The sequence below is a fragment of the Conger conger genome, chromosome 12, assembly GCF_963514075.1.
Source record: "Conger conger chromosome 12, fConCon1.1, whole genome shotgun sequence".
NCBI lineage: Eukaryota > Metazoa > Chordata > Actinopteri > Anguilliformes > Congridae > Conger > Conger conger.
In genome coordinates this window covers 36,327,594-36,344,965 of record NC_083771.1, presented here as the reverse complement: position 1 = coordinate 36,344,965, position 17,372 = coordinate 36,327,594, and the positions used below count along the sequence as shown (strand labels likewise).

Genomic DNA, 17,372 nt, shown 5'->3' with positions numbered 1-17,372 from the left:
GACCCCTTCAACGGCAAATGTTTGGTTTTGCTAGTTTGCTATTTTCACAGCACTGTATGATTTCAAATGAAGATGCTTCATTTTAGCTAGCTAGCCAACCCAACATTGTATAAAAATGATTGAAAACAGATTTATAATAATCATGGGAATGTACACTGGCTAACTTATGAAATAGCATGCACTAGTATAACACAAGTCTAGTACAAATCAGGGAGGTTTGTGCAATGTAGCTGTTTATTAGGCATTTCTGTGTACATATGATTTCAAATATACATTAGTCAGTCAAGTAGGTTCCCATTACAAAAGGAAAAAAATAAGTTTAGACAGCGAGGCAAATGATTCTATGACTGATCCCCTTTGTATGTGCACTAATCATATGATACTGGCATACCAAGTGAAAAGTTTAAAATGCACCATCTAAAGGAAAACTGAATTTACTGAGGCAGATTTAGAACCCAGATAATTCAATAACTAAGGAAACAAATTGTTCTTAAAATCCTTAGATCAGAACAAAGACCACAAACAATTTCCTCATTTGAAACATGACAAAATTGCTGCTAAATACAGCAGATCTTCCACTGCGACTACTGTAACAAATAAACGGATAATTTGATAACAGGTATGGCATAACCTGGACAAGAATACGTCCACAATACCAGGCCTACACAAAGCTGGAATCTCTTTCCATTGCTTAAAATAAGAAAAGAAAAAGAAAAGGTAATATTGGTAAGGCAGCTGAAATATTGACGGTGGCTTTTTAAGTCTTAATAAATGGTCATCCAGTGCAGACTTGAGTTGTGTTAAGATTAATGTATCATTTAAGATGGCATGACTTGGGCAACATGTGAATGTAAATGCATCACTTGAAAATATAACTAATGGATTTAATCAATTTTACCCGTTTCAGGCAGTTTAGCTCACATGAATATCTACTTGCACCACAATGTGCATATGCATATTATGCTTTGTCCTCAACTTTGACTCCCAACATAATGCAAGTGCTACATTTCTTCAACTCTTACGCATATGAGCAACAGCCCGATGAGACAGGACTCTGGCTATGATTTCAAAAAAGTGACATTTCCTTACATTCCCTATTCAAAGTTAAAGACAGAAAGGATTGTGGATAGACTTAATAGGGGCCTTTGTTTACAAATGGACAAATCAGTTTTCAAGAATATAAAAAAAAACATGCACAAAAGGCATGGACTGTTACAATATAAAATTTGAGATGCTGAATCAAATGAAAACTGAAATTTTGTGCACAGCACCCATTTCTCACAACTGCAGTCCATAATATTCCCTCTTAACATCTGGTGTGTCTTGCTAGTCCACTGGCAAAGACATCAAACAAAGTTATTCTATGGTCCAGGCAAATAAACCAGCATTCCTCATTTCAATCTTCCCCGTCCCCCCCAATTCCAATAATAAAAAATAAAAAAAACTTGCCAATATCTATATATACACACCATCTCTCTTCATTATGCAATCTCACTTAATAATAATAGGTTTCATAAACAGACATTTGAATTTGGTTGCCTGTGAAATCATCTAAGGCCCAAATACACAAACTATTTCTACTCAACATCAAAGTGAGTTGAAGCGGGAAATACACGTTTTGTAATACTGATAGAACACTGAATCCCCAGAACATTAGAAAATTAAACTTGGGGAAGCCAATTATGAAACCCCGTTTAAGAAACACATTTTCTGCCACAGAACCACAGTACAGCAGGTTTCCCAGCACGATTTCAGAATAACTTGAATGGTTTGTTAAATGCGTTTCATTAAGACAATCATTTATAGTCCACGCCATCCCTTGAGGACCAGATCTGTGAACTGATAGGTCAAGCTGCTTCGTAAATCTCCTATTTTGGTTACAATTTTATAATTTCTTCTAGAATTTTGCTTCAGAATATTTCTATATCTTCACTCACATTGAGGCAGCTTTTCAATAATGAAGACATTGGAACAATCAAGTGTACCACAATAATTGTGCAATTAAAATCAAAAAGTACTTATGATTCCAGAAACATTGTCAAGAATAAAATGTCATCCAGCAATATAACAAATTGGCAAAAAAAAGTCCACATTTATAGAATATCATCTAGGATCCCCTTTAAAGCATTGATAAATATATCCAGATTCAAATATTTATTCTTTATATATAAAACGCATCGGGACAATGAATTGTAAATAAACATGTTACAAATTGGAAAAGCCTTGGACAGTTAATCTTTAAAATGATTCATATTCACACAAAATGAAAATGCAACACTTCCTGGAGAAACGTACAAGAGCAGTGTACTTCCTTGGTATGATGATCATATCTGCATTCCCCCACAGACAAGCTCTGCAATGGTACTCAGATCATCAGAATTTAAAATCAGAGCAGCACGTACAAGAAAACTGTGCAAAAGTGCTTCCTGCCTCCACTTCCATAACGCATGCAGGTAAAATTTGCTTTGTTTTCTCGACAAGACAAGGATGAAACATCACTGAATACAGTACAGCAAATTCAGTGTAAAACTCTGATGACAAATACGTAGGATGATTAAATGCGTCCTGGGGACTTTCAGATATAGAAGTATGTAAAATAACTAAAAATATTCTACTTACTATAAAGTGACTTAGCAATTATCAATCGAGAGACCTTCCCAACCAGAGTTCGCCCAAATCGCAGGGAGCGAGACTGCATCAGTGCCATGGAACTAGCTCATCCAAGATGGGATGAATTGAGCCATGAATCGATTGCATGCTTATTGCTATAGACACTCAAAAGGCTAATGCTGAAAATTATCGTGCAAGTAGTTTGATGAGGTTTGCACACATCTCGAAGAACTCTATTGTGTGGCTTCCTGGTCTAGGGAAGGAGTCTCCGCCGGTCGAGTCAACGGAGGACGTCAGCGAAGACGCCAAGGAGGCGTCTGACCCCTTGACGGGCGCCTCAGCCTTGGCCTCGGCGCCCTCCCCCTCGCTCTTCAGAAAGGCTCGGTAGCTCCCCACGGAGCCCGACCGGCGGGGGGTGGCAGTCCCAGATTTGGCCTCTACCATGTCATCTGAGAGGGAGACGGGAGACAGAAACAATGCTTTGCATCCTTTGCTGCTGATGCGACCTCCTACACAAGACTATGAGACTTCACCTGCTCCTAAATATTAAAATGCATCTTAACGGGATTAAAAAAAAAGGACAGAAATCAGGCAAGGGATATTAATCATTGCTGCATCATAATTTTCCCACGATTTGTGAGTCTCTGCTTCTCACTCAAAAAACATTTCAAACTCAATAAACCTCTGGTGTTCAACATTTACATGAGTCAAAAAGGGTGTTGATATCGGACTTATACCGTCATACATACATACCGTCTATGCTACGAAAGTCTAGGAGGTAGGTCCTGCTGTCAACCTGATAGAGCTGCAGGCTCATCTTGGTCTGCATGCTGGTCACAGGGTTCTTCCTCCGTACTCGCAGGTAGTACGGATTCACAACCTGGATAATGGGAGTGTGTGCGAGAGTGAGAGAGTACTGCCGTAACTCTTCAGAAAGGCAGAACTCGAAGGCAAATGCACAAACATACAAAATGAATAGCACTAGCTGTTACACAGTTATGGATGATTCTAAACTGAGGAATGTTAATGTTTATGTGTTTACATTACATTTTAGGCATTTGGCAGACGTGCTTATTCAGAGCGATGTACAACAAAGTGCATACCCATAACCAGGGACAAGAGCACTGAAAGACCCTAGAGGGAAATACAGCGCTAGGAATACAACAAAGATTGTATATCAATCTGACCTCGTATATTAATCTGACAATGGATTAGATCTATAAAACCATTTTTATACAACACAAAGCTAATGAATAATACACACGCATGTAGGAACAACAATAAACAGCTTACACAGCCAACTTGTAAACCTCTAACTCGAGGCCATAATTAACTTGTGGCCCAGTTAATGACTATTGGAAAGTTGATGAATCACCCGCTTCCTCTTCAACCGAGTAAAACATTACATTACATTACATTACATTATTGGCATTTGGCAGACGCTTTTATCCAGAGCGACGTACAGTTGATTAGACTAAGCAGGAGACAATCCTCCCCTGGAGCAATGCAGGGTTAAGGGCCTTGCTCAAGGGCCCAACAGCTGTGCGGATGTTATTGTGGCTACACCGGGATTAGAACCACTGACCTTGCGTGTCCCAGTCATTTACCTTAACCACTATGCTACAGGCCACCCAGATAACAGATAACGTGCGTGTGCACGCCCCTCACCTTCCACTCGTAGCCCAGCTGCTTCATGGCCCGGCACACCTCGGACATGATGTCGTTGGGCCGGCTCTGGCTGCGGATGCCCAGGTGCCACTTGGCCCTGCGCACGCCCTGGTGCTTGGACTTCTGGGGGTTGAGCTCGTCTAGGGTGTGGCGGGGCCGGGGGGGCGTCTCGGCCACCAGGAAGGGCACGCGCTCGGGGTGCGGTTTGGCGGCCGCCAGCTGCTGCTCGTCCAGGAAGGACTCGGGCGGGCTGCTGGCCAGGTAGAAGTCCTTGGCCTCGTCCATGATGCGACGGTTGTCGATGATCAGGTGGTAGGCCACCGCCAGCGGGTCCTGGTGGTTCCGGCTGTACAGGCAGTTCAGGACCTCTTCCTCGGGGCACTCAAACTTCTCGCACACCTCCTTCAGGGCATCGTCGTCGATCATAGTGTTGCTGTATGAGGGGTCTTCAGGGAACAGGTACTTGGGAAGGTCTTCTTTGAACCAGTCGTCCTCTCTGCAGAGGCCAAGAAGAAAAGCTGTGTCAATCAGACCAATGATAGCAGATCTGATAGCAGAGCTACTTCATTATTCTAATACATACAGTGCCCTCCATAATGTTTGGGGCAAAGACCCCTCATTTGTTTGCCTCTGTACTCCACAATTGAAATGTACTCTGAAATTGGTAATGAAAAAAAATCACATGGTTAAAGCATCTGATTTTAATAAAGGCATTTTCATACATTTTGGTTTCACCACGTTGAACTTACAGCAGTGTTTATACATAGTGCCATTTCATGGTCCATAATGTTTGGGACACAGCAATGTTATGTAAATGAATGTAGTCATGTTTAGTATTTTTTTGCATATCCTTTGCATGCAATGACTGCTTGAAGTCTGCGATTCGTGGACATCACCAGTTGCTGGGTGTCTTCTCTGGTGATGCTCTGCCAGGCCTTGATCGCAGCCATCTTTAGCTCATCCTTGTTTGGGGGATCTAGTCCCCTTAAGTTCTCAGCACCATATGAAAGGCATGCTCAATTGGGTTCAGATCGGGTGATTGACTTTTGATTGTTGCTTCACCAGTATGTTAGGGGTCATTTGGATCATTATAAGATCACAGTGAACCGAAGTGTGAGGGCCTGCTGGGACTCACTTGATTTCCTTAATGGTGGCTCTCTTCATGGGGTCCACCTGCAGCATGTGTTTCAGGAGGCTGATCGCCGTGGGGTTCAGGTACTGTGGCGTGAAGAAAATGCCGTCGCAGATCTTCTTGAACAACGTTGGCACGTGGTCGTCATCGAACGGGAGAGTCCCGCACAGCAAGGCATACAGAATTACGCCGCTGCTCCAGATATCCACCTCTGGACCAGCGTACAACCTGGGAGCAGGAGGACAGCACATCTTACACAGGTTTACATACCTCCAGATCTCTATCACTGTTCTCTCTCTCACATGCATTACGTTACATTTATTTAGCAGATAAGTGCATTCCAAAGGTCACAGTAACAACTACAGAACACACGTCGGATAAGGTACAATTTGCATAAAGGATCAGTTGTCTACAGCCATGAACATCATATCTAGTTCACATGGTAAATATAGGCCAAATCAGTAGGTACAGTTCGTCAGGCTAAAAGCAAGGCATGATACAACAGATATGCCAAACACATATAGCATCAAGATGGATACAAATTCAACACAACAGAGCTAGATGAAGATACAAAGTACAAGACAGGGTGAAAGGAACAAGACAAGTGGCATTTGAGTGGTACTAGATTAGGGGACTCCTGCAGAGTAGTTATAGAGCTTGAGGTATTGTCTAAAGAGATGAAAGCACATCAGTATTTCATTTATATTTATTCACTCTGCAGGTGCTCATACTCAAAGCAACTTACAAGGACACTGGCAAAAAACAGACACGCATCACAGGACAACTCCTGTATCAAGAACAAGGGTGACGAACAGCAAGTACTGTACTGTACTGTAAATGGTTTATTTTAATAACAGATTTTGCACAATTCATACACAGTATATACACTCAGTGAGCACTTTATTAGGAACTTATTCATGCGATTATCTAATCCGCCAATCGTGTGGCAGCAGTGCAATGCATAGAATCATGCAGATACAGGTTAGGAGCTTCAGTTAATGTGCATCCCTTCATGACCCAGTCTCCTAACGCCACAAAGAATGGAGGGTTTTTTTGAGAGCAAATTAGTTGAGTGTTCCTAATAAAGTGCTCAGTGAGTGCATGTATTTATAGGAATGTAATTGAAATGTACATACAGGACATTCTGGCCAAATTGAGAAAATCCACATTTACAGTTTAATGAACATCGAGTCATATTCTTTTATAGTATGTCCCAAGTAAACTGTGCTCACCCGTTTGATGTGCTAAATGATGCCTGAGCATTTTCTGTCAAGCCACCACTGGGACTTCAGAAATGCATGATGCCATTATGCAGAAATTACAAAGAACACATAAAATACCTTCCTGAAATGACTTCAGGGGCAGCATAATTCGGAGAGCCGCAACTTGTTCGCAAAAATTCCCCGTCTGACATCATGTTTGACAGACCTGTAAAAACCAATCAAGTTAAAAGGCTGACAGAATAAGTCCCATTGATGCAACAACCCTCACAGAGCACAGAGAAGGTCAGGCCGTCTTAGTGACAAGGCTCAGGAACAACTGGTATCTCAGGTCCACTAATGCCAAGCCACAGTTTCATACTTCCACAGGGTCTGGAGTTTTATTGCAATAATTGCGTAGCAATACATATTGTTAGGACTGCCTTTCTGTAATAATGTCAACAGGCAATCACAAATGTAATTGAGGGTTCACAGAACCTATTCAGCACACAACCACTCCAGAAGTCACAGTAGCACCTCCTGGTGGCCATACAGGGCCAACAACGGTCTTCTTGCCTTAATGTGTCAAAACATCAGACCATTCCCAAGTGTGTTGGTACATTGGTAAATGCAGACACCTGAATATGACCACGGATACAGATTTCATTTTTGTCTCGTTGCCCGATTCGAACGGATCCTTTTGCATTTTTATAGAACACAAATATTTACTAATTCCATATGGAAACCCGATATAGCTAGTGTTATAGAACACAAACTCATACTGGCTTATGTAAGTGCTTTGTATTTTCCGATTTTTATCTAATTTTATAACACAAGTAAACAGTATTATTACCCTTCATTCGACAACATTACGCATCTTCCCTGCCAACAGCCTTTTAGTGCCGCTATCCTTCACTTTATCAGTAACATTAAGTGAACAAAGGGCAGGAGTTAAAATTTAAAAGCCATTTTAAAAGCAACAAATGGATTATGCTTCAGACGAATGCACATGAGGAGAAATAACTTTTACACTTTATCACTAGAGAGGAAGTGGAAGGGGCCAGCAGGACGCCATTAAGAGACGGTGTGCTTTTGCCTTTGGGAGGTCTGCCAGTGATATAGTGCTGAAAATGCTGCGCTGTGTGCTCACTAATGGCCGTGTGCTGGCAGGGCCGCTCCATAAAACCTGCACTGCTCGACCCAAAGAAGCGGGTCCTTCCATGGCGGCTCACCAAAGTCAGCGATCTTGGCGTTCATGTGCGCGTCCAGCAGCACGTTCTCGGGCTTGAGGTCTCTGTGCACCACCATGTGCCGGTGGCAGTAGTCCACCGCGGAGATGATCTGCTGGAACAGACGCCTGCTCTCCTTCTCATCCAGCTGGGAGCACAGCGGCGGAGGGAGCAGTTACAGCAAACATGCCCTACAGAGACCCTGGGCAAGCTACAGTTCTGCACTGCACTGCTAAAGAGTCTGGCAACAAAGCGTCTACATCGGTTTCAAACAATATGGCAGGGTCCAGCATTGGACAGGGAAAAGAAATAGTCAGGAAAGCCATTACCAGTGAAATTCTGAGACATCTGAAACCAAGAGGATGCTTGAAGTCTTACCTTCCCATTTTTACAGATATAGTCAAAAAGCTCTCCACCAGACACATATTCCATCACCATGAAGATATCTGTTGGTGTGCTGATCACCTGATACCTGCAGCCAAAGGGGAAAATCATTACTGAGTTCATATCAAGAGATAGTTAAAAACAAACTCATTATGTAGGCTAGTATATACAGATTGGTTAAAGGTTCTGTTCAATTGTATTCTGTATATAAATGGGATGTGACTCAGAGAGGAAATAAAAAAGAATATTAACAGGCAGTACTTTATGTGGCCATTTTACATTACATTATTGGCATTTGGTAGACGCTCTTATCCAGAGGGACGTACAATTGATTAGACTAAGCAGGAGAGAATCCTCCCCTGGAGCAATGCAGGGTTAAGGGCCTTGCTCAAGGGCCCAATAGCTGTGCGGATCTTAATGTGGCTACACCGGGATTAGAACCATCGACCTTGCATGTCCCTGTCATTTACCTTAACCACTACGCTACAGGCCACCCCAATTTGAACCAAATAATCAAAATGACTTTTACCAGACAGGTAAAAGTCAGGAGACTGATAACACTGAAACTGAATTTCAATTAGACCAGTAATATTTCACTGATCTGACAAGACAGTTTACTGCTGGTTCCTAATGCAGTCGCTGCATCTCCTTTTCATGCATTTGAGTTTCATGCAGTCCAAGAGAAACGGTTGGTATTTTACTGGCAATTATTCCCAGGAAAAACCCCAAATCCAGTGATATTTTAAGAGTGCTCTGGGTTTGTTTTGGGTTTGTTTACCTCACATAGGGAAATAATCATCAGCAGCATCTGTGAATAATCGCATGCCTTTAATCTTACAAGTGAAGGGCAGCCGAGTGGTAATCTAGGACTCACAGCTTAATTATATGAGGATGCCTGAAGAGCTTGAGATTCTGAATCTCCCTGCGGATCTTTCCCACGACATCCAGGCTACGGATCTTCTGTCTGTTCAGGATCTTCACTGCTACTTGGTGCTTCGTTAGTTCATGCTGTCCAACTGGGGGGGAGGGAGATGTTTGTTAGAAATCAGACAAGTAATTTCACACAAAACTACAGCAAATAGCCAAAGTATACATCGCCATACATTCATTACATGACATTACATTATTGGCATTTGGCAGACACTCTTATCCAGAGCAACGTACAGTTGATTAGACTAAGCAGGAGAAAATCCTCCCCTGGAGCAATGCAGGGTTAAGGGCCTTGCTCAAGGGCCCAACGGCTGTGCGGATTTTATTGTGGCTACACCGGGATTAGAACCACCGACCTTTGCGTGTCCCAGTCATTTACCTTAAAACTATACTCTAGTGTGCTTCTGACTCTCTGCTTCTTCACCCTCTGACACACAACTCAGCCATAAGAAGCTCCTGCCTCCATTCCCTTTGTTAGTTTCACAGGATACATGGGTACACACATGGCATGCCACCGAACTTACATATGAAACTAAGTCACCTCTCTAGATCCTTAAGGGCCATATCTTAGAACTGTCTGAATCACTTTACAAAACTAAACATCATCAAGCCAGACACGTGCCAAAGATCAGTGTTCTGCAAATTTACCCAGATATTATCTGCTTGTATAAAAAATGTCAGAGTAGATTTCAAACCTATAATGCCCTTTACAGCAGTGATAAAGAGTTGAAATGACATGACAAAATGGATGGAAACCTATGTTAACTTACTTCCTATAGCCTAATGCATGTTGCAATTCACCACATATGGAATGCATTCAAGTGCGATTCCATAATCGGATCTCCAGAGAACATCGCTGAAAATGCAGAGCACATCACGGCCTGGGAGCGCAGAGACACGATGAGGTCAGAGGGTTCACAGGCCTTAGAGACACACATGCAAGCCAACAGAACAAGGCGCTGTCAGACTGCACAGTAGCTGCATTCACTTTATCTGTTTTTAAGAGCCATCAGCTCTAATGCTTTGCTAAGCATGGTCTTAACGCTAATCTGAACACCATGCCAGTATAGCAGAACAGTGGTTACAGATACGGGAATGGCCCAAACGTTTTGGGGAGCTGCAGCAGCAGGGCCTTCCCAGAGAACAGAACCCAATGAAGCAGCATGTTTTCTGACCCTTTACCCTCCATGGAGGTCAAGGAGAGAGACAAGTTCACAAAATAAATAAAACTGAGTCTGCAGCTCCACTGGTAACACATTAAGCAAGCTCGTTGCCGACAGAAAAAATCTGTCATGCAGAACATCGTCTCGTCTGTGTTTTGAAAACCCCTTGAGCAACGGTTTATGTGGGAGTTGAGGGTAACTGGTTCATTTCCATGTTCAAGTACCTACATACTGGTGGTGTGACAGCAGTTTTCTGAAGGGCAGGCCTATTCCAGGATAGGGATAGGGCGAAAATAACTGAAAACAATAACGCCCCATCCAGACAGAACGGTTTATGGTTTAACACAACACAAGGTACCATAAAAACTACGATTACAGCTCGGTGATAAAACCACAGCAAAGTTGTAGGTGAAGTACATCACATGTGTGCGCTGTCCCAAAGAAGCAGCACTGATGACACAGAAGAGTCACTGTGAGAACCAGGCATGTTCAGGCCTACAGTACATTACACTAATCACTGTTTAGGACAGGAATAATTAGCGCTTAGAACAACAAACAGGTCCAGACCTGGTCCCTAAGGCCTTTAAAAGTTCTATCTCCCTTTAACACAAAGCAGGATCTCTTACAGAAAGGAATGTGAGCCATCTATAGGCTACTATCACAACTTTCCCTAAGTCATCTGCACCTGCTGCTCCACATGATGGAATGGAAAGTTTTACCGTTTCCTTGTGGAACACTGTGAATACCTCCCTTCCGTCCGGCCGTCTAATGCAGGACTCAAAGCAGTCTCAACGCTCCAGCTCAGGAGGATTCCAAATGAGTTCACAGAGCACTCAGTGTGTGTGTCTCAAGCTTTCAGAATGACCACATAATGGCAAAATACACCTGCCTGAGAGATTCAGCATTGATCATCTTTTAGGCCAAAACCAATGCCTGATAACAGAAGTGTAAATTTAAGGTTTGCTAGTTAGAGGTTGTCAGTGAATGCCATAAGTCGCCACACAAAGAATGCTGTCAACACTCAGCGGATCTTATCTCCAAGCAGGCTGCACAATATTCTGTCATCATTTGCCGAAAACGATTTTAAGGTATGATGAAAGCATTCAGGGAGTGTTAGCAAACAGATAGGACCAATACATTTTATTTCTGTTTCTACATTGATTCTTTTAAGAAGTGCAAAGGGATTCAAAAGTAGCACAGCTAGTGAATTCTGATCTATCAATAAAAATAAATAAAAATAATACAACATGTTTTGCAGTGTGGATATTGGCGAATACATCCACCAGTGGTTGCTGAATCTCAACACTTAGGTCCCCAACCATACAGAACGTTGGAGTTCAGTGTCAATTGAATTGAATGAATAATTCATTATTATTAATGGGATAAATACTGTGAGTATTAACAGTCAATCACGTTCATGTGTCTCCCTAGACCTAAACTTATATGTAATAGCAAGCTTCTTCACTAATGTTCTTCTCTATGACTCATAGAAGATAACATAAACAGACAACAGGAAAGTTAAAATTAACTGCGTAGCTAGTTAGCAGTTAGAAAGTTACCACACGGAAACACAAATGGCATCTCACTGACCTAAAACCAAGTTGCCCATTGTAAACGACAGAAAGTTAGTTAGTCGGTAGCTAGTAGTAACGTCAGTGTATTGTCCGTTGGTCCACTAGTTAGTCGGCTCTTTGGCTGACTATCTAGGTAGCTATACAGTCAGCGACCCAAGTAAGCGAACTGGCTAATCCATATTCAATTCAAAGGAAATCTAATGAATTAAGTTAGCTAAGAAGCTACCAAAGTAAGCCAACTTGATACCAAGTAAACGAGATAGGTAGCTATAACTCGCACACGGTTGAAAATGATTGTGCAGCAACGAAGCAACCGTAGCTAGCTAGCTAGCTACCGTTAACGCTATTCTTCTTAACTGATTAACGTGTTGCTAAGAGTTGAAAGCAATGTCGAATTTAATAATGACACGTGTAGTCTAGACAGCGAGAAGCGACATATCTGCTGAAGCTACTTAGCTTGCAACAAGCTTCGCCTATACTGTCTTTTTCTGGCACAAAACACAAACGTCCGGATCTAAAATGTTTCAACTCTTACCTTTAACTTTGCCAAACGTTCCTACCCCAAGCGTGTCCCCGAGAATGTAGTGTCCAATCTTCACCCTTCCTTCATGTTTCTGTTTATCCGTCGCCATCTTCCCGCAGGAGACCTACCTGCAGCAGCTGCAGGCTGACGGAGATGATGTTGCACAAACAGGAAGCAGAATATCTGTTGCGACGGAAGCGAGCTGCAGAGCAAATAAATGTACCTAGGCTGTGGTTGACAGATGATTAGACCAAAAAAAAGAAGATGGGTAACAATACGGTCGTAATGAGCAGCAACCACGGTTTGTCGATCCTTCCTACTGTGGGTCACTTCAGGAACTGAACTGAATCACTCTGGCGTAAAGAGAGACCGCACATAAAGCTGAGGGTCTATTCATCCAATAGATTATTTAAAAATGGCTAGTCACCATGCAGGCCAAAATATAGATTGTACTAGATGGTCACCCCAATCCCAAATCACTTTAGACTTTACACAATTTGTGTCATCTCGACTTTATAAAGCCATTGCTTGCTGGAGCAGTGCACTGATCATTTTTTGGTGTGTAACACAGAACCTTTGATAACAAATTCAGCAATGGTTCTAAGAGCAGACTTTTGTGCTGCTCACTAAAAAGGTGTTCCAGGGGCGTGTGTCAGTTTCAAAATGTGTAGTTATCATTGGCCTTTTCATTCCACCAAACAAACTGCTATCGGGCAAGATGACTGTGAAACTGATGCAGCAGCTATAGACAGGCTATACGCTCCTGACTGACTAGAGGAGCTACTGCAGGATAAAGACTTTTGGGATAGTCTGCAGATTGAGGGCCCCCTCCCTCCACAGTCAACATTGACACATTACCTCATCAAGTAAGCTATAAGTGCCTTAACTAGGTCTTGGGATGATATGAGGAGGGAGGGGGGCCACGGGATCAGTCAAAGTAACTGTGAATCATTGACCAACAGAGAATCCTCAAGTTATTTAGGTGTTTCAAACAAAAGAGGAATGTTCAAGACAATTAGGCTCTTATAAACTAACAATTCCATATGTTCTTCCAAGATACTTTCAAAGTTTTATGATCACACACTGCTCTACACATGAACTTTGAAATTGCTTAGATTATCTTTTTACTCTCATATGTTCAACCTGGATACTAATAACTAACTGTGTGCTCAAGCCATAATGCATGGCTCCTCTGAGAATCATGCGGCACAAGAAAATTAAATGTGTTATGCAATCTGTCCTGTATAGCATGAATGAGCATTAAGATTAACTTTGAGATTCTTTTTTGTGATGTGTTCATATCACAAAATCATCCACTCTCATATATGCAAATATTACAAAGAACTCTGTAGGCCTTCATCTGTGATTCATTGATTTCATTCATTCATTCATTTCAATAATTTTTTTTAAAGCACAACCTCCATTTGAGGCGTGTTCCACAATATAGTGTGTGATCTTTTGAAGCATTCTGCATGAATATTCCACTTGATAACATTTATATTACATCCTCCATAATGAGGATAATTACGTGTCCTTACTGTATGAAATACAAATCAGTGTGTCATGTTATTGCAGAACAGGCATAGGCACACTTGAATAGCTTCATGTGACTTAAAATGAAATGGTATCACAGCAATTAACTGTAGGTCTTACAACTCCAATGAGCAATCAAGCCAGTCACCGTTCCTCCAGCACCAGACCATACACATACAAACAAACCAGCAAACACTCCAAGTCACTTAGATCACATTTCATCCCCATTCTGAGGTTTGGTATGAACAACAACTGAACCACTTGACCATGTCTGCATGCTTCTATGCATTTAGGTGCTGCCATATGATTGGCTGATTAAATATTTGCATTAACAAGCTGGGCGGCACGGATGGTGCAGTGGGTAGCACTGCCGCCTCACAGCAAGGAGGTCCTGGGTTCGAATCCCCGTTGCCGGGGCCTCTCTGTGTGGAGTTTGCATGTTCTCCCCGTGTCTGCGTGGGTTTCCTCCGGGTACTCCTGTTTCCTCCCACAGTCCAAAGACATGCAGGTTAGGCTGATTGGAGAGTCTAAATTGCCCATAGGTATGAGTGTGTGAGTGAATGGTGTGTGTGCCCTGTGATGGACTGGCGACCTGTCCAGGGTGTATTCCTGCCTTTCGCCCAATATATGCTGGGATGGGCTCCAGCCCCCCTGTGACCCTGTTCAGGATAAGCGGGTTAAGATAATGGATGGATGGATGGATGTTTTAACAAGCTGGTGTACAGGTCCACCTAATAAAGTGCTCACTAAGTGTATATTACTTTGATAATTTCCTGAGGTGTATCTGTGTATCCGTGTTAAAAAAATATTAAACATGCCTTACAGCAACAAATTCCTTTTCATTACAGAAGAGAAACACCACCGCATGCTCTGTCTGGTGGGGTACAAGATTAATGATAAGATCAGCAACCTCCACACCTGGGTATGTGTATAAAAAGATAAATTGAGACAGCTGTTGAGAACTCCTGACAATGATTTTGAGTCTACCTGGCCCTTAAACATTAGGAGGTTACAAAATCCGACGAGACGCTGACAATATTGGAACCCTGGTCCCTAGGACAGGTAGACTGGGCTGTGTCCGCCTTGTTCTGTAACCCTGATGGCTCTTTGTTGACATTTTGTGCTCATTGTCATTGACTTTGCTGCACAGCAAGTTTGTTGCCTGTGGCAGTGCATCAGAGGAAGTGACATAGCTCTGAGGGACGCTCATACTGGAAGCAGAGAGCACATTTCTGCTGGAATGACAAGGGCCCGCTGTGGCTTCCTCTTTTTCATCACACATGTCCACTGACACTGGAATGCCATATGATGCATTCTCAGTTGCTAAGCTGTCTGTTGTGCGAAGACTGCAGGCATCCACTCTTCTCCTTGTTACTTCCATGGTGCTACACGGAAAACTTGATCTTTGCACGGGTGGAAATCCGATTAGATTTTCCATAACTTCTTTTCCTTTGTCCAGTGGAGATGGCTCAGGCACTTTTATGGCTACGCTGGACAATGTTTCCTGAAATGCATTTGTTATTTTGTCACCAAATTCAGCTCGATTTGTTGCTTTCCTTCTGTGTTTGTAACAATGGAGCTCTGTGCTTGGATCTGTGCAGATTGCAGATGGGGAACTGGAGGGTCTCCCCTGGTACTTGGTGGGGACCGCAAAGCCTTTGTCTTCACGTTCCGCTGCTAAGCAATAGTTTGCTTCTGAAGACACAGAACCTGCTCGGGAATCAGGTTCTGGATTCTGTGAAAGCTTGACATCAGTGCAGAGGACACAGTGGTAGTCATTGTCTCCAGTCTTGGTCTTTTTACATTTCTTCTGTAACTGGAATAAGCAAGACATTGGGGCACACCTACTCCAGCCCTGGACCTGTTGATACAATAAACAATGGATAAAGGCTAAAAACGTACAGCATTGTAAAAGATTGTAAAATCTTTGAGGTATGACTGCACTGGTAATTAAAGGCATCAAGTTGGTGCAGGAAGATTCATGCAGAAAATTACATCCTCAGTTTCCCTAAGTAATGGTGAAATGTAACAAACTAACAAACACACAAACACATTTTACTGTCTACAGACAAGCCCAGGCCGACTTCAAGCTCAATTGGATTTACTCTTGTATAATAATATAAAGAGATATACAGGGGGAGGAGACCTGGTCAAAATATCTTGCTGTCTTGACCAGGTCTCTTGCAAAAGAGATTCTTGGTTAATTAATGGTTGAGGAAAAAAAAATATATATATCAAGCTGTACAGAACAACATGTACCCAATTGCATTTTACAAAATTATTTTAAAAGTGATTTTTATTAGGCTTTTTGGCACTTTTTGCCTTCACACAAAACAAGTGCAACGTGTGCCGCTCAAACGGTCGCTATTAAACTATGTAGCATGCAGGGGAATATGTAGTAGGCCACTAATGAGTATAAAAACAAATACTGATCATAATAAACTAAAGCGTCGCTATAATTGTCATTACTCACCGCTTCTTCCCAACCAGACTGAACATCCAGCTGGCTGGAAAACTCTTCTGCAAAGCTGGCATCGCTATGATCTATAAGCTTATTGACATGTTTTCTGTCCAGCATCTTCTATTGTGTATAATCCTCTGTCATCCCATTATTAGCATCAGCAGGAGCCGAAGTACGGTCTATTGTGGCTTGCGAATAGCGTGCAACCAGCATCTTTTATTTAGCGGTGTCCACAGACGTCACAGAGGTCTTCGTGATGTAGAAGATAATGCAGCAAACTTCCTCGGTGACTTTACCTGTTCACTGACTGATCTACATGCCAAAAGCACGGGTGTGTAGTTTCAAAACAGAAAATAAAACCAGAAAAACTAACACGGGTAACTGCATAGGGGTCATTCTTTGATTTGTGCTACAAACCATGTCCGAGAAATTAAAATGAGAATTTTAAACATACATATTGTCCGAAAATGGATGGATTATTCGTTTATAACATGGTGTTTAGCTTCTGGATTTAAAATTATGAATGGTGGATACTTTGTTTCCACATGTCTTTTGGCTAATAAGCTAAAATGGCTGCATGTTAGCTTTGAAGAAATTATATTTGTGCGCAGTTGCATTTGTGTGTTACCACCCTTCAGTTTCACCAGAAAACTATGTGGTGTTACTTCTTACACATTTGTTACCACACAACATACAGGAAATAAATTACATTGAACATCACAATGTGCATTTCTTTTACTTTTCTTCAAAATAGACATTAAGTGACAGTAACACCACAGACATTAATTATTTTTATGTCTGTTTTAAAAAGCGGATTTTTCAAATGAAAAATAATTCAGTTCTCAAATTCGTGGAAGAATAGTAACATGTTACCAAATTATAATTTAAGACAAATCAAATGATTTTTTTTTCCATTTACTCAGCTGTTTGCAACTTAAAGAATCGCCCATACACTTCCGCGGGAAT

General features: G+C 42.0%; 1 protein-coding gene across 2 annotated transcripts; it reads right to left on the bottom strand.

The window, feature by feature from the left end:
* Window positions 1-212: 212 nt before the first annotated feature.
* Window positions 213-12,594, bottom strand: LOC133142415 (5'-AMP-activated protein kinase catalytic subunit alpha-1). Of its 2 annotated transcripts, none has more exons than XM_061263615.1 (9): window positions 12,425-12,594; window positions 9,097-9,238; window positions 8,217-8,310; window positions 7,842-7,986; window positions 6,751-6,838; window positions 5,414-5,638; window positions 4,279-4,774; window positions 3,364-3,526; window positions 213-3,059 (listed from the first exon to the last, which is right to left on the bottom strand). In XM_061263615.1, exons 1-9 carry the CDS (start codon window positions 12,519-12,521, stop codon window positions 2,797-2,799), a joined length of 1,713 nt encoding a protein of 570 aa, XP_061119599.1. In that variant the 5' UTR covers window positions 12,522-12,594; the 3' UTR covers window positions 213-2,796. The 2 variants fall into 2 exon arrangements, with proteins under 2 accessions (XP_061119599.1, XP_061119600.1); XM_061263616.1 differs by having other exon boundaries at window positions 3,364-3,490.
* Between the last annotated feature and the right edge of the window lie 4,778 nt (window positions 12,595-17,372).